General features: G+C 49.3%; 1 protein-coding gene across 1 annotated transcript in view; it reads right to left on the bottom strand.

Moving 5' to 3' along the window:
* SLC13A3 (solute carrier family 13 member 3) overlaps positions 1-15050 on the bottom strand; it is a 59311-nt gene extending 44261 nt beyond the window's left edge. The window contains exon 1 of the mRNA XM_054573647.1: positions 14907-15050. Coding sequence (XP_054429622.1) covers positions 14907-15017 — 111 coding nt within the window. The 5' untranslated portion in view covers positions 15018-15050. The remainder of the gene's footprint in view (positions 1-14906) is intronic.
* Between the last annotated feature and the right edge of the window lie 3149 nt (positions 15051-18199).

Genomic DNA, 18199 nt, shown 5'->3' with positions numbered 1-18199 from the left:
AGTGTCTGTGTTCAAATCCTGCCTCTCTCACTTCCTAGAGCAAGTGACTTAATTCTGTGCCTCAGTTTCCTCGTCTGTAAAATGGGGATGATGATGAGAATTGCAACCCCGTGGAGTTGTTGCAAGGATGAAATAAGCAAATGCAGGTAAAGCGCTGGGAGCTGCACATAGCAGAGTAAGCGATACCCATTGAAAATGTTGCCTACGATGGAGGGGCTCTGGTACTTGGAGCAAGTCTTGCCCTCTTTACGTGAGAAGTTTCACCCCCGTGATCCATAAGGCACTTCAGCTCTGCCACATGCGATGAAGGGGATGAGTCCAGTGGCACACAGACATGGACCCCAAAGGAACAAGAGCCTGGAGCGCACACACAGGAGACCCAGGCAAAGGACCTGGCCTGGCAAGACGAGACAACCGCAGAGGGCCCCCTGTCTCTGCTGAGGCCACGAGGCAACCCAGGCGTAGGCCTCCACTTGAACAAAGGGAGTTCGGTGAGGCCAGCTGAGAGTCAGGTGACAGGCCACGAGGAGTCACACAGTGCTGGGCGCAAACCCAGTCTACCGCTCACAAGCTGCAAACTTTGGACTGACAAGTGCCCCTTCTAAGCCTCTATGTCCTCATCCCTAAACTAGGATGCATGTTGTGCCATCCTGAGGGAGCTGGGAGGGCGACCACAGGGAGCGTGGATGTGGCCCTTCTTTGAAAGCTTCCTTGCCTCGGAGCAGCGCCACTAGCGGAGGTGGCTGCACGCACTGAGCACTCACTATGCGCCAGGCATGGTTCCTCTGGATTCCCTTGTTAAACTCCACAAGGAATTTAACAGCCCCGTGAGGCAGCTACGACTGCTGTCCCCAGTTTACTTGTGGCTCCACTACAGGGGCTCAGAGAGCTTGAGTGACGTACCCAAGGTCACGCTGCTCCAATATGAATGGTAGCTGAGAGTAAAAATGCTGCCATTTATTGAGGGCTTACACTGGCCAGGTGCCAAGTCATGCCTGTGACATGCATCAGCTCACCTACCCTCAGGTAACCCTGTTTAGAAAGGAGAAACTGAGGCACAGGGAGGTTCAGCAACTTCTTCATCTGCGTGCACGTCTAGCGAGAGATGAAGCTGTGATTCTCGCCATGGTGGCCTGAGCCCAGGGCCCTAGTGCAGGACTCTGATGAGCATCCCAGTGACGGGAACCGCCAGCATTTACTGAGCACTTACTATGTGCAGGCACTAGACTAAGCTCTTGACACGCATTGTGACTTTTGCTCCTCACACACTCTGGTAGATTCTATGAAAGGAAATGAAAGGGCAGACACTCAACAGAAAAACACTTTACAGGCCCCTCCACATCCCCTCTGGGCCTTGAAGATAAGCAGAGCTACCCTGAGGGTGCCCGCTCTCCAGGAGGAGACTGGGGAGTGGAGGGGTTGCCAGACATGAGCCCAGGGTGACTCAGAGGAAAATAATTGAGGCCACACAGAAATATGGTCTCTGATTTCCAGCCAGGGCTCCCCCCACAGAACGCTCTGACAAAGCAGTTACAGGCCACGTGTATCCATTTGGGCCCAAGACTCAAGGGGGAAAAGAGGGACAGCAGAGAGGGTGCCTTGCCCCAGGAGACCTCGGGGGCCAGCCTGCCCCACCCTCCCACCTTTCCTCCGGACCTGAGTGCGCTGGTCCCCTGGACTCATCAGCAGAAGATGCAGAAGTTCAAGTGCGACTTGACATTCTCGGTGCCATTCATTAAAAATGTTCCTGGGGCGGCTCACACGCCACAACCGCCCAGGCCTCACTAATCATTTCTGAGCCAGATAGGTGGGTGGCCGGGGGTGGGAGCCACTCCAGACCCAGGACCCCCAGCAGCCCGGCTCAGCCCCAGGCAGACAGAACAAGTTGTTCCGAAAAAGAGGCCACTCCCTGTGTGAGCCTGGACAGCTCCTTCCCCTCTCTGGGCCTCAGGTCCCAGCAGGGTATTTAAAGCCCCACTCAGGGTGTCTCTGCCTCCCACACCTGCCGAGGGCTTTCTCTGGCCCAAGCAGAGTCCAGCCTCGAGGCGCAGGGGTGGCGCCTGCCTCATCCAGGCTCAGGGACGTAGCTGCCCTGTGGTCTGAGGGCGCGAGGCGAGCTCCGAGCTCCTGGAAGGCCTGCGATGAGGGCTCAGGAATAACTGGGATGCTTCTGGAACACTCGCCACTCCCACCTCAGGACCTTTGCGCTTGTGAAGTGCTCTTCCTTCAAGCATGTTCAGGGCTCCCCCTGTGACCCCTTCAGGTGAAATGTCATCCACTTCACATATTGGTGCAAAGGCTCCCTTCCCACATAAGCTTCCAGACTCTAACGTTGCGCCGCCGCCTCCCTGACTCTGCTCCCCCTTCTCCGCTTTCACTCCCCACGGCACGCGCTACCCTCCAGCCACACCACTGGGCCTTACTTACTTATCTGCCTGTTTGTTTTTAATGTGTCCCCCTGAAAGCTCAGCCCCATAAGTATAAGGACTTGTGACTATTTGCTTCACAGCCATGTCCCCCAAGAATAGTAAATGGAGTGTTGTAGGTGCTCAACTCATACTTTTTGATTGAATGGATTAAACCCTTGTGGACAGTGCCTTGCGCAAACACAGAAGAAATATCTGTTTTGATTCTGTATTCACTCTGGAAATATTTATTAAGCATCTGCTATGTGCCAGGTGCTGGGGGTACACGGGTGAACACGATCGACAAGATTCCTGTTACTTTCTTGTTTGAAAGCCACTTTACTCTTCACAAAGCGCTTGGTCTCCCTGCCTCCTCGCAGCAGCCCTCTGAGATAGGCAGGCCAATGAGACAGATGAGGAAACCGAGGCTGGCGAGGGAGGTGCCTTGTTCCCACTTATAGAGCAAGTGCTTGGCCAAGCCAGGACCCACCCTGAGCCGGCAGAGGCCATGTCCTGGGTGCCTGCCCCTCTCTCTCACCTCTCTCAGGCACTGGGGGTCTGCCCTGCCCAACATTGTCTATTCTCTCCTGTCTACCATCGTCCCGTCCCCGCTCTGGTAGCTGGCCCTGCCCCAGGCGTCCTGGGGCTGATACGGGGTGATAGGGAAGCAGGCCTCTGCTCCTGAGGCCTGACCTGTGGAGCTTCCAAGCCCCACAACCTTCTGTTTCCCTCAAATCTCAGGCCTCTGGGGCTCCAGGCTTCAGGCCAAGCATGAGACTGGCAGGGGTGCCTGCACTGAGGTTTTTCTTTGAATAAGCACTATCTCATTTAATCTTCCCAGCCGCTCTTAGGAACGACCTTCATTCCAGTTTACAGGGGAGGAAAGGGAGGGTCAGAGAGTCCAAGAGCCCACACAGTGAGTCAAGGGAGGAGGCCAAGAGGACTCAGAGACAAGCATCATCCCCTATAAAGCCCTTCCAGACCTTTGGATGCATGGGCTTATTTGTAATGCAAGTAACAATGTTACTACTAATAACAATAACAACAAACATTTACCTAGTACCTCTTATGTATATACCAGGCTCAGCCCAAAGTATTTTAGGTGTATGAGCCAATCTTTACCACATCCCTATGAGGTAGGTCCTATCAGTTTCCTCATATTATAGAGGAGAAAACTGAGGCACAGAGAGGTTAAGTAACTTGCCCAACGTCACACAGCCAGGAAGTGGAAGAGCAAGACTGGAGTCCAGGAAGTCTGGTACCAGAGTTCATATGCTCACGATGCTGTCCTCTCCCTCTCAGAATGTTATTCTGGGCAGACCCCTCTTCCTGGACTCCAAGGGGAGCAGAAGACAAAGCCAGATCTCCCAGGCTGATGACCAGTTTAGCGGGGGTGACAGAGTCCTCTCAGGATAGGTCTCAGGCTCCCCTAACCGCCCCCAAACAAGAGGTGGGAACTGGGCTGCGGGCAGGGTACAGCATCAGCCCCCTCAGGCCTGGACACCCCCTGATCTCAGAGGACCACATTCCCAAGACTCGCATCTCAGGAAACTGCTCAGAAAACTTCGTTTTCGGGGAGACTCTGCTGTAAAACGCCCTACTTCCAGCACTTTTCCAGCCCTTCCCAGAAAAGTCCAAGGGGGCAACAGAAAGAAGCAGGAGGTGGCTAAAAGGGGCAGGAAGAACTTTCCTTCCCTCTCTCTCTCACCCCCAGGCCTCCAGAGCCAGCCTGTCAGAGAAAGGAAAGAGAGAGAGAAAGGTGCTAGGAGCCCATGTGAAAGCGAGGGGACAATCAGGGCTGCGGGTGGCAGCGAACAAGGGCTTCTCTTGTTCCTTCTCCCCAGCAAGAGACAGGCACTGTTCCCTCCCACTGAGAGCCCAGAGGGCAGAGGAGACGGTCAGCTCTGTCCAGTGGAGCCCGAAGTCAGTCTCTGAGTCGAGCTGGGAGGCCAGGGGCGGTGGCTTGTCTTGCCAGGAACGCCCTCTATTTCCAAACTGTCTCCATGCTGCGAGGCCTTCTGCCAGGTTGTGTGCCCACAGGCAAGCACGACCCTCCCTGGGCCTCAGTTTCCTTGGCAGAAAACACCAAAACACTTGCCTTGGCACCTCGATGGAGGATGAAAGGAACAACTGCATTTAGGGCAGGCGTTCTCCACCTCGGCCCCACAGACGTCTGGGGCTTGGGGATTCTCTGTGGGGCCGTCCTGTGTGTTGCAGGGTGTTGAGCAGCAACCCTGGCCTCTCCCCACCAGATGCCAGGAAAACCTCCCCCTGCTAATTGCGACAACCAAAACTGTCTCCAGACATTGACAAATGTCCCCTGGGGAGCAAAATGTTTCAGAACCGTTGATTTCAAGCATTTCCCACAATAGGTGGTGTGCTATGAAGGAAGGCAGCCAACACTTGTTCAGCCCTTTACAAGCATCATCAATTATTACCATAGCGACTGACAGATGAGGAAGCCGAGGCACAGAGGCTGAGGGACTTGGCCCAAGGTCGCAGAGCATATTAAAAAGCCAGGCTATGAACGCAAGCAGCCAAACCCAAGCTCCCACCCACCGGGCCTTCCACACAGTGTCAGAGTGACATGTCTCTCCTCTGAGAAGCCTTCCTGGCTGTCCCCCACCCCACCCGGCCTCCACTGACCCGTGGGCCGTGGGCTTTCAACGAGGCAGACGTGGGCCCGAATGTCAGCCCCACTACTCGCGCAACGGCCCTGAGGTGCTAGGCAAGTGGCTTCGCCTCTTCAGGCCTCAGCCTCCTTGCCTGTAAAATGGGTCCGTCACCCTCACGTTGCATGGCATGGTGAAGAGCACACACTCTGGAGCTAGAATGCCAGGGTTTGAATCCCAGCTCTGCCACTTGTAAGCTTGGGAGCTTGGGCAAGTCACGAGAGTCCTCTGTGCCTCAGGTTCCTCATCTGTGAGCGTGGATGATAACAGACCCCACGGAGCTGTGCGGAGCGTCAATGAGCCAACAGGCAAACCTTACGTGCGTTGAACCATGCCCGGCACTTACTAAGTGCAAGAGAGGCGTTGACGATGGCTCTTAGGAGGCCTCTTGGGGGACAGAGGACAGGGCATGAATACGGCAAGCAGCCCAGAACATCAAAAACTTGAATTTACTTCTTGTAGCCTGCCAGGGACCAGCACATTTCTGCAGGAGAGTTTACTACTGTTGCAATCCAGTTCCCTTTTTAGCCCAGACCGCCGATGAGGACGCCCGTGGGAGAACAGAGAGAAAGGGGCTGGGCAGCGGAGCCAGTGGGCTGGCCCGAAGGGGTATGCTGGCCTCCCCGGCCCGTTTCCAGTGTCTTCCTCCAGCTGGGATCACTGTTCCGTTCCGTGCATCAGCTCCCCCACCCCCTCTGGCACAGGCTCACTCCCGCTGGCTGCCTGTTTCCCTGTGAACTTCAGAGACAAGTAGACAGGGCCGAGAGCCTGGTGTCCCTATTTTGCAGGTGACAGCAGGGCTGCAATTTTTTTATTGAGCATGTACTTTGTATCCGGCACTTTTATGCCTTCCCAGCTGGTAGCTTTCATTATGCCCACTTTGCAGACGAAGAAATCGAGGCTGGGGGAGGGCAGCAACTTGCCAGGAGGTAGCGTGGCCTCGTGGGTCTCTTCCCTGATGGAGCTCAGCTGGAGCGAGTGGTTCAGGCACACATACGTGACTTGTTCCAGGCCCTGGCCAGGTCGAGCCTGTCTAGGGTGCTGACTTTGTGTCTTTAGTGTATGAGGGGTGTCAGAAAATGCTACTCATCAGGCCAGAGGGCACTGTCCCGTTGAGTCGGGTCAGGAAACACAATCCCGGCTCCTGCTGCATCACGGGAATCCCACACACTGGCCTGTTTACACACCTGGCAAAAGCTCTGAGAAAGTGGAAAGTTGGCAGCGCCTCAGAGGAGCCATTCCAAAGCCGACGGGGCCTGTGAGGGTGACAGGTCAAACCCGGCGGGGGGAGAGAGCGTGCCGGGGGCACCGAGGAGGGTTCTGGAAGCCCCGGGCTGCATGGGGCTGCGAAAGTCCCTCTACCCCCTCTCTGGGCCTCAGTCTTCCCAGCTGAAAAATGAAAGGGCTGGAAACAGTGTTTCCAGCTCAGCTCAGACCTTTCAGGAACTGGCCGCAGTCTGGGGTTCTAGGGAGTGCATGTCTTCTGAAATCAGAGCTACCTGGGTTCAAGTTCAAATTCATTCATTTGCTTATTTAGCAAATACCTTCCAGGTGTCACACACTGTCCCAGGTACCAGGGATGCTGCAGGGAACAAGACAGACAGGCACCCTGTCCTTAAGTTGCTCACAGCCCAGTGGGAGAGGCAGATGATGAACAAATAATCATCATTTCAGTTTAGGATGAATGCCACAAAGGAAATAAAAACAGGAGGCTGTTTCAAAGAGAGCTTTATGGGGTAAGGAGGACAAGCGTTCTTAAGGATGACCAGAGGGATCCAGCTGCGGAAAATCAGGGGGTAATATCATTCCAGGCAGAGAGCACGTGCAAAGGCCCTGAGGCAGGAATGAGCTTGGAGGAACCAAAAGAACTGTTATTCTCTCAGTTTCACAGGCCAGAAGTCTGCAATCATTCTCACCAGGCTAAAGCCAGGGTGTCCTTGGGGTTGGTTCCTTCTGAAGGCTCTAGAAGAGGTCCTTTCCTTGCCTTGTAGCTTCTAGAGGCTGCCCGCATTCCTTGGCTGTCTGTGGGCCCACATCACATTCCCTTCTGACTCTGACCTTCATACCTCGCGCTTGTGCAGACTGTGATTACGGTGGTCCACCCGTAATGTCAGAATAATCTCTGCGTCTCAGGATCCTTATCTTGATCACGTGTGCAAAGTCCCCTTTTCCACGTCAGGTAACATACACATGTCTAAGAGGACATAGACATCTTTGGTGGGCCACTGTTCGGTCCACCACATGCCAAGAGACTTCCTTTACTTATCAAACACCAAGTGGCACGGAGGAAAGGTCGCCTAAGTATCCCCCTCATTCCACAGACAAGAGAACTGAGAAATGGTGCTGACAGCCAACCCCATGAATCTCCACACAAGGCACAGATATACCGGGTCTGGCACAAATAACACCCCCTTTTTTATTACAAAATCCTTTATTACAAAATCATAAGCATGTAATTTTGTAACATAACAACATCACACTCAAGCACACCCTATGACATTTTAGGTGAAATGTTCAAATTAAAACTATAAATTATTACACCCCTATTATTACCCTACCAACCACACTCACGCGGGCCTTACTTCTGCGGGACCCTGCTGTATACATGGAGGCTGTGAGTCCAGTATTTCTTGCAGTGAAAGGGGCCAACTGTGGAAGGCTCTGGACCCTTCATAGAAGGGTAGTGAAGACCACCACAGTGACTCTCTTCCTCCTTCCTTCTTCAATTTCCCTCCAAGACAAAGTCTCAGTTTGGTACTAGCTTACCCTTAACACCTCCCTTGGTCGTGGCCCTTCCTTTATAACAAAGAAAGGGCGCATCTCTGGCCCTTAGCAGCAAGCGGGCTGTGGGCAGCTGTATGTAGCCAGAATTAACCAACACTGGATTTTTTTTTTTTTTACGTGTTGCCTGTTTTCTTCTATTAGTCATTCACGATCCTGATTCCCAGACATGGTCCTGACACAAAATTGTTTTCTAGGTCATTGTGTTTATGTTATTTTTAAGAAGGGGAGGGCAGTAGGGCATTAACGTAAAAAAAGGGGAAAATGATAGGAATGTGTATGTAATTAAGTGGTAAGAGGACCCGGCCAAACTGTTGTGAGTGGTGTTTGGATGATGAAAACAAAGTCAGACCCCATGCCATTTTGGGGGTGCATGTGGACATATGCCCTGTCCGAGCTCTCTGGGGTTCAAGGGGAGGATGCAAGTTAAACACACTAGGCAGTGCATGGCCACAGAAGGTGTTCGATCCACAAGCCAGGGCTTACTGGGGTTTTTTTGTGGGGGGTGACCCATAATTAGGGGAAAGCTCAAAGGGCTCTCAGAACCCTGGTCGCCCTCCCTGCCCAAACCCAGGACCAAGCGAAGATGAGAAGATATTGAACTAATATTTAGTAGCTGCATGACTTCGGGAACATGACCTAACTTCTCTGTGTCTCATTTTCCTCAGCTGTAAAAATGAGGAGAATTATTAGTCCTGCTTCTTATGGCTTAGGTGAAGAATGAATGAGCTAAACTGTGAAATGTGTCTAAAAGAACATAAGATAAGTGGAGAAAATGAGAAGTTATTATTTAAAACTCCCACTAATGTTTGGCACTGTACCGGACAGTTTCTGTACCTCCTCTTAATGGTTCTTTGGGAGTCCTCCCCACTTCACAGATGAGGAAACTGAGGCTCACAAATGTGAGGTCTCCAACTCAGGCTCCCTGTCTCATAGTTTCAGACCCAAAACTCAAACCCAGGTTTTTCCCACTCAAACCCACACTGTTTCTGTCACTTCACTTCTCTGGGTCTCAGTTTCCTCAACTACAGAATGGGAGAGTTAAAACTGACATTGAGCATTGAATAAAAAAGTAAGAAGTTATGATGCAGACACAGCATATGATTTCACTGGGCCCAAATAATAAGCAGGGAGGAAGGTAATATTATGACCATGTCATAGATGAAGAAACTGAGGCCCAGAGAAGTATAACGACTTGCCCAAGGTCATAGAATAAGTAGGTGGAATGAGAATCCAGTTTCTGATCCCAAAGACTCAAAACTGGGATGAAAATGACCATTTCCCTGGTCACCCTCCCCAAATGCCCCTACCCAAGAATTAGGCAAATGCAAAAAAGTGGGCCTCTGATCTTACAGGTGTACCACCATCCCCTAAAAAGACCTGCCACCCCAGAACAAGTCTGGGAGCCCAGAACATAGCATCCGAGCTTGCTATCCTTGTACCAGCTGGGGAAGGGGGCTCTTCTTCAGGCGGATCCAGCCCCGCACTAGGGTGCGTGGTTTGGCATGTGGAGTATAGGTGCATTTATTTGTATTTGCCTTCTCAAGGCCCCTGTGCAGTGCACAACCTGAACAACACTGTGGAGCAGGTCTGCCTGGAGCACCCCCAAACTCCTCTCCCTCAGAGCATCCTCAGAAAGAGCCACAGGGAGTACCCACGGTAACGGCTGGCCAGGGGGTCAGTCCGGCTAAATTTGCTTTCAGTGGGTGAAAGGTAAAAAAGGGCACAAGACTTCTCTGCCAACACAAGGCGCTGGCCCTTATTGCAAGCCTGCTTTAGTAGCCTCGTCTGTCCCCACTAGCTGCCCCAGGCCAGTCCCCCAGCAGCATCCTGACTTCCTAAGACTCCAGCATTCTTTGTAGCAAGAGCCGGGTGCCCAGTGGCTCTGGAAATTGCAACCACGGCATTCCACAAGTGCACCCCACTCCTTCTCATCCCTGCTGACAGTGTTCCAAGCCTGGAGGACATAATGTAAGATTGTTTCCCCGCTCCCCCCGCTCCCCCGACTCCAGGCATCTGCCCTTCAGATTAACCCCAGCCTTCCCAAAGACCAGCTCACCTGTCACCAGGGGACAGGGGCGTGAGAACCAACCGATTCGACCCATCAGACTCTTAGGCCCTCAGAGCAACAGTGGCCTGGAAAACCAGGACCCAAATAGAGGCCAAGGGCAAATGCCTAAGCCTCTCAAATCTCTTTTCCTGATCTGATATCTGCAATTTTGTAAAAGTTTTGGAGAATCCATATGTACAACTTGCATTGGTGCTTCCAGCATTTCCATGTGAGAAAGGCTTAGAAGTGGCCCTCTGCTGCTGGGGTGGGGGCAGGCACCGAGGACACTTGCCTTGAAGCTACATTTGCACAGCCAGCATATTATTGTCAAACCATCAGTCTCTGGAAAAGTTATCACAGGGTTAAGAGTGACTAAGATTACACAGATCGTCTTGAAGCTGTGTTTACCGAACAAACCCACTGTGTTTGTTTTAAATGCATGTCACAGATCAATAAGAACAGTAATATTCTCTGTTCAATGTTCTCTCAGGATGCTTTTATTTACATTGTGCATTAGATTGAAAAACAGGTCAGTCATTAATATCTAAACATATATATGGGGGAGGGGCTTCAGGTATGCTGATAGAAGGAGGCTAAGCTCTCCCTAGAAGCCAGACTTGCTTCCTTATAGGTTTGTCAGCCATGTAAAGAGGCAGTGACATCCAGGGCCACCAGAGGGTCCCCACCGGGGATCTGTAGGAAACCAGGACAGGGTTTGATTCATTTATAACTAAGGGAAGAGTATAAAGTGCAATGATTAGAAGTACAGGCCTTGCATCTGGCCTTGTACAGGCTGTGTGACCTTGAGCAAGTCACCTAACCTTGCTGAGCTTCCACTTGCTCACCTGTTCAATAGGGATGCTAATGGCAGCTGCCTCCCTGGTTATGTGGACATCACATAGGACAATGCCTGCGAAGCTCTTAGCATGGTGCCTAGGAGCAGTAAGAGTGAAGCGTTCAATAAAACACCTTGCTCATCAGGCTACCACCACCCCAAGGGGTTATAGGCACTCCCGCTATCTGTGCACGCCGGGTTCACAGGGAAGCAGGTTCCCTGCACAGCTAGTGAAGCTTCACACCCCCTCCCCAAACCCCATACTCAATCGTGCATTTGTAACTCTGCATGCTTTTTCTTAAACAGAGCCCCTCCAATACTTAGAACTTCAGGCCCCATAACACCTGGATCTGCCCCTGGGTTTGAAGATCTTGCTAGTGGACAAAGCAGAGAGAGAAGCTTCCAGAACCCTCTGCAGCAGAGAGAGACCCTATGTGTTTCATCTCTTCTTCCCTGGAGCTCCGCCGGCCCGTCCATCCTTCCACTAGGGACGCTTCATAAAGGGAGATGACTTCTCTCTCAATCCATTCTCAAAACCGGCACTGCGATCGCCGCATTTTACAGACAAGGAAAGTGAGAGCCTTCCAAGAAGACAGCTTGGCCCAAGATTTTGAGACCAGCAAGTGGCTTAGGATGGAATGCTTTTTGAAAAAGTGACCTAATCCTATTCTAGCATTTATTGTTCTTCTTTCCCTTGTCAAGAAAGTCTCATTGCAAAGCCTAGTTGGATAATTCCACACTAAAGGACTCACTTTGTGTGTTAGCTCTGGATCTGCTTGGCACCACCTGGTATCACCTCTTCACTCCCTCAGGTAGTCCTCCCTGAACAACCTGGCCCAGCTACCCTGGTCTCTGCTGGCGAGTGCTGGGTAAGGCACTAAATTACATCCTCTCATTACTTTTACTTTTATGAACATTTAATATCTCACTAAGGGACGGGGAAGCAACTTCCTAGAAGTAGAAGACTTGTCCTGTGAGCCTAGTGTCCTCCCAGGGCGCCTCAGATGGACTGGGCACAAGTGAGGGACCCCGCACGGACCTGCGGTACCACCTCCTTCCATCCCCCACTGCTGGGATTTTCATTCGACCCTCTTGACATCAATCTGCAGCCTTTGACCTGCAAGACTTTTCTCTGAGAGTCTGGAAGCAGCTCAGGCTCTGGATTCTGACGAACTAGGGACCAAACCCCCATTCAGCTGCTTGCTGTGTGATTCTGAGCAAGTCACTGTGTCTCTCTGAGCTGCGCTTTTCTTCTCTGAAAAATGGGGTAAATAATCCTCCCCCGTGAGGGGCACTGAAAAGGTAAAGGGATTAAGAAGTACAAATTGGTAGTTACAAAACAGTCATGGGGATGGAGCAGAGGGAATATAGTCAATATTATTGACCCATAAGGCAAAGCTTAGCCCTGTGCCTTGCTCCTAGTAAATGTTTGTTAATTTGTCCCCATCATGCAAGGTGCCCAGATTAAGACCCGCCAGAGCATCATTAGGCACTTACTGCATACCAGGCTCAGTTCTAAGAGATTTACATATATAGTCATGTGCCACTTAACGCTGGGAGAAGATGCACCTTCAGGCAATTTCATCGCCCTGCAGACAGACATCACAGTGTGCATTTACACAAACTGAGAAGGCCTAACCTCTGGGCCACGGACAGTACCCGTCCCTCTTAGGAACTGGGCCACACAGCAGGAGGTGAGCTTGAGTGTTAATGCTCTTGATTCATTCCGAAACCAGCCCCTCCCACCCCAGTCCATGGAAAAATTATCCTCCAAGAAACCGGTTCCTGGTGCCAAAAATGTTGAAGACTGCTGGTCTAGCCTACTGCACACCTAGGCTACATGGTCTAACCTAGTGCTCCTGGGCTACAAACCTGTGCGGCAGGTTACCGTCCTAGGCAAGATTAAATCAAGCACATGAGAATATGATACAGTCAAGAGATTATAATAAACACGAGATGCATGAAGCTGCTGCAGGCATAACCTGACTTACTGTTTACAGCAAACTGTTTTTATAAGTAGAAAGAGTACACCCTAGAATAACAACAAAAAGTATAGATAGCATAGTGTGGACGAAAAAGGGGCCACCTCCTAAACCTGACAGACTGAGCAGAGGCCTGCATGGCGGTCTTATAAACTCAGAGACCGAAAATAACCAGATAGGATGGTCTGAACATAAAACTGGGTAACTGAAAGTGAGTCCTGGGCCTGTAGCCCAGCGTCTCCCTCAAGTGGGCCCGTCTACTGTCTGTTTCGCACCTACAATAACATGCCTTTGGAATGTCAGAGTAATCCCTTTTGACCCAGACCCCGCAGGCCACAATCCCCCACCGGAGCAGGAGACCACAGGATCCTCCTGTCGTCTCCTTCCCTGCAGGCCATCTCTTGTGCTCTGAGCGTGCGTTGTTAACTGTCCCTTACCCACCAGTGCCAAAGAAGTGTGTGTCTCTGCACCTTTATCCAATCTCAGAGGTCTCCTCCCTGTGCCCTCTCGCCGCTCCTTAACCCGCCACCAATGAAATTCACGTAACTCCCTCGCCCCTGCCGCACGCCTCCTCCTTTGAGTCTAATCTATAAAACAAACTGTAAAGCTGCCATTCTCCAGCAGTTTCTCAACCCGTGGAGGTTTTGCTTCCTGCAATCGTCATCAGTTTGGCTCAGAGAAACTCACAAAAAAGGCCTGCAGGTTTGGATGTTTCTTACGTTGACAACAGTAAATGCATACAGCAGCACCGTAGCCGTTTACTATCAAGTATTACGTACTGTACCTGATTGCATGTTTTGTACTTTTATAGGACCGGCAGTGCACTAGGTTTGTTTACCCCAGCATCTCTATAAACACGTGAGGATGGGTCTCAGATTCATCAGGGTGATCACTTCATAAGCCATAGAAATGTCTAATCCCTGGGTGGTACACCTGAAACTAATATAATATTGTATGGCAACTGTAACTGAAAAATAAAAAAATTTTAATAAAAGGATTAAATGAGATGAAGCATGTAAGGCAAAACTTAGTACTACACAGCCGGGTATACAGTAAGTGCCTAATAATGCACAGGTGGGTCTTAATCTGGGCACCTTGCATGATGAGGACATCAAGTTTAACAAACACTTTCTAGGAGCAAGGCACAGGACTAAGCTTTGCCTTCTATGTTTCATCTCATTTAATCCTTTCTTTTTTTAAAATACATTTTCCCTTTTCACTTACAGTTGACATATAATATTATATTAGTTTCAGGCGTACCACCCAGTGATTAGACGTTTCTGTAGCTTATGAAGTGGTCACCCCGATGAATCGGGTACTCATCTGCCCGTGCTCCTAGTGTTTGTTAAACTTGGCCTGGGTTTCATTGCATCAGGATGCTACATGTCACTTGGAAGTTTTCAGCTCCATTATCATCTTATGGGACCACCATTGTATATGCCGCCAAAACATCGCTATGCTTCTATTTTGTTGCTCAGTTTATTTTGTTCATTAGATTCCACATCTAAGGGAGATCATATGGCATTTGTCTTTTTCTGACTGGCTTGTTTCACTTAGAATGGAACAGACTGACAGCCGTCAGAGGGGAGGGGGAACTGGATGAAAGAAGGTGAAGGGGTTAGCCAAAGGGCGGGTTCCCCTGACCCACAGGCAGAGGGAAGGCAGGTGGGGGCTGGGTACAGGTGGGCAAAGGAGGGAAATGGGGACGTTTGCGGGAGTGTCAACAATAAAATTAAAAATAAAAAGAGAACCTCGTTATGCTTACCTGGCACATGACTATTGCCTCGTTTAATATTCACTACAACTTTACGGATTGGGACTATCATTTCCCCCAGAGAGGTTAAGCGACTTGCCCCAGGCCACACAGCGTGGCGTTCAGGAGTGTTCATTGTGATTACCAAGGAAAAGGCGCCGCAAACACAGCCGCCAAGCCTGTAGTTAGAGCTCAATGAAATCATTTTTGTAAAAGCCAGAACATCTAGAAAGCTGGGTGAGGCTCCAAGGAGCAGCTGGGGCGTTCACAGCATCTGATAAAGAAGAGAGGTAGAGGGGAAACTGGCGAGACCTGCCTGGACTGGGACCTCAAGGGTCTCGCGTCTCGGCGGTTTAGAAAGAAAGGGTCCGGCCGGCGGCGCTGCCGGGCAGGCGGGCCTCGGGGCTCACCCGCAGAGGAGCTGTTACCTTGAGCGGGAGGGCGAAGACCACCGGCAGCAGCGCCAGCGGCGTGATCAGCAGCACCAGCAGCCGCCGCCTGCTCCATAGCTTCTTGGCCACCGCCGCCAGCGCCGCCATCTGTGCGGACGCGGGGGAGCGGGCCAGCCCCGGACTGCCGCCTCCTGGCCCACGCACCCCTTTAATAAAGCCTGGGGGCGGGTCCGGGGAGGGGACTGCGCTTGGGGACCCGCCATCTCCCTACTACCCTCGGAGGAAAAGGGCGGTGCCTGCCCTCCCCGCCCCCAGCCCCGGAACTGGGTGAAAGAGGCCGGGAGAAGTTGAGAAAAGTTAGGCACCAGAACTAAAGGACGGGACTCCAGCCCTGTAGGCGACTTGGCCTGAGGTTTAAGCCCTGACAACTTTCCAGTTACAAGACCTGGGGCAACTGGCTTAATCATTCCTCGTCATTGTTAATTCGCCCGTGGAATGTACGATAGTGACAGTGTGAGGAGTATAGCGCTCACGAGGATTAACAGGGTTCAGATCCTAGCTCTGCCACATGCTAGCTGCGCAGGCTTGAGCAACGGGTCCCTGAGCCTCAGTTTACTCCTGCAGAGAGTGAGAGTGATGGTAACAACGGTCACTTTCAGACGAAAGGTCTATGGGGAAGTTTAATTGAATAACGCGCTGAATGGCCTTAGCGCGGTGCCTGGCTCCAAGCGAGCCCTGGGTGGGAATGATCCAGTGTCAATATTGTTATTCTTAATTCCCCCCAGGGTGGATGAGTCACCTGCAGGGGGGAGCTCGGAGCAGTCCCTTCCTTCCTCTTGGATAAATGCACCGGAGTACAATTGCTGGGTTGTATGGTAGCTTTTAAAGAAACTCCCAGAACTATCCTTAAGTGTTTAAAGAAACTGGCAAACTGTTTTCCAAAGTGTGCACACCATTGTACGGTTCTATTAGTGATCCAGTTTCTCCATGTCTCTGTCAGCATTTGCTGTTGTCTCTAGTTATATTTTAGCCATTCTGATAGGGGTGTAGAGATACTGCATTGTGGTTTTAATCTGTATGTTCCTATTGGCGAACGACGTTTCATGTCTTTTGGTGTCCCTATTTGCCATCTGCATATCCTCTTGGTTGAATTATCCCTTCCTGTCGTTGGCTCATTTTCTAACTGGACTGTTTGTCTTCTGCTGTTGCATTTTGAGTGGCACTATATATTTTATATATTCTAGATAGCAGTCCTTTGCCAGATATGTTGATTGCAAATATTTTCTCCTAGTCTTTTCATCCTCTTAACAGACTTTCACAAGGCAAACATTTGTAATTTTAGTGAAATCAAATTTATCCATTTTTTTCTTTTTCGTTTTTTCTTTCTTTCTTTCTTTCTTTTTTTTTAAATCGTGCTTTTGGTGTCGTACTCTTTGCATAGCCCTGGATCCTGAAGATTTTCTCACATTTTTTTTGGAAGTTTGATAATTTATTATTTTGTTTTATATTTAAGTTTACATGTTACTTTTTACATAAGGTGTGAGACTTAGGTTGAGGGATTTTTTTCCCTTCTTTTTTTTTTTTTCCTATCATTGACCAAATGCTGCAGTATATTTGTTCAAAAAAGTTTTTTTTACTCCATTGAATTGCTTTTGCACTTTTGTCAAAAATCAATCAGGCCTATGTGATAGACCTATTTCTGGATTCTTTATTCTGTTCCATTGATCTAATTGTCTATCCCTTTACCAATTCCACACAGTCTTGGTGACGGTAAGTATACAATAAGTCTTAACTGGAGAGATTGATTCCTCCCATTTTATTCTTTTTTAAAAAATTATTTCATCTATTGTAATTCCTGTGAATTTTCATGTAAATTTTTAGAATACTCTTGTCTACATCTACAAAAAATTCTTGTTGGGGTCTTGGTAGAATTACATTAAACTCGTATATTTGGAGAGAATTTACATCTTTACTATATTGACTCTTCTAATCCATGAGCATGGTGTGTCTCTCAATTGATTTATAACTTCTTTAGTTTCTTTGACCAACATTTTGCAGTTATAGCTTAAAATTCCTATACACATTTGGTTAGATTTATATGTGTTACATTTTTTGAGCAATGTAAGTGGTATTCTATTTTTCAGTGCCCATATGTTCACTACTAGTATACAAAATAGAACGGAATTTTGTATATTTACCTTGTATCAACTTATTTATTACTTCTATAAGAGTTTTTTCTTTTGTCAAAAACTTGGGACTTTCTACACAAGGCAATCATTTATGTAGATTTATGTAATCTACAATAAGCACAGTTTTATTTCTTCCTTCTTGCTCTGTATGCCCTTCATTTACTTTTCTTGCCTTATTGCACTTCTGGAACTGCAAGCATTATGGGTGAGTAAGAGCGTGAGAATGGGCATTCCTGTGCAGTTCCCCATCTCAGGAAGAAAGCGTTCAGTCTTTCACCATTAAATGTAATGTTAGCTGTGTTTTGTACATGTTCCTTATGATGGTTATTCCAGTTGATGTACTTTTCATTTAAAAAATCCCTCGGGCTGAGATGATAGCGGGTGAAACCAGAGTAGTAGTGGCAGATGTGGTAAGAAGCGGTCCAATTCTTAATCTATTTTGGCAGTAGAGCTGGCAGGTCTTGCTGATAAGCTGATGAGGCTAGGAGGGAAAGAAGCTGCTGTTGTGATCTAATGAGATAGCGGAATATTTCTCACAGTGAGAAGCATACCAGTGAAATAACACAGATTGTTTTATGTTGTACTACACAGTATTTAAATAATAATCCCATAGAGTGAAAATTATTCCCTGTGTCAGTTTTCTTTAACTGTTTATTAAACCATGGAGAGAGTCTCAGCTCCGTGTTAGTGTCCCTGTAACATCTCAGCACTCGGTCAGCTCTCATCGTAACAGCCCGAGAAGGCTTTAGAGCCAGACACTTTGGACAACACTGGACCGTAATGATTGATTCTTATTTTATGTATTCTTATAATTACTTTTGACTTAGAGCAAGTGATTTTTGTTTTTTATTAAAGCCCATGATTTATTGTTTAACATCCTCATTTTAAATCAAACCCATTAAAGTTTACAATGTGAAGCAACTCCAAGAAAAACATTAAGTAACTCATGACGTGAAGAATATGTGTTATAGCAAAATTCCAAAACCTGGATGCAAAGATCTGAAACTTGGGGAGATAAGAGGTGGTAAGAGAAAGACCCAGAAAGGGATGCAGTGCTCACTTCCTAGCTGGATCACGCTTCCATGCTTCCTGGAACCCTGGGCAAGTTATTTCCCAATGCGACCCACAGGCTGTGACGAA

The sequence above is a fragment of the Pteronotus mesoamericanus genome, unplaced genomic scaffold (assembly GCF_021234165.1).
Source record: "Pteronotus mesoamericanus isolate MK-2021 breed Mesoamerican mustached bat unplaced genomic scaffold, CSHL_Meso_final contig_25, whole genome shotgun sequence".
Taxonomy (NCBI): Eukaryota; Metazoa; Chordata; class Mammalia; order Chiroptera; family Mormoopidae; genus Pteronotus; species Pteronotus mesoamericanus.
This window is presented reverse-complemented; position numbering and strand designations above follow the sequence as displayed.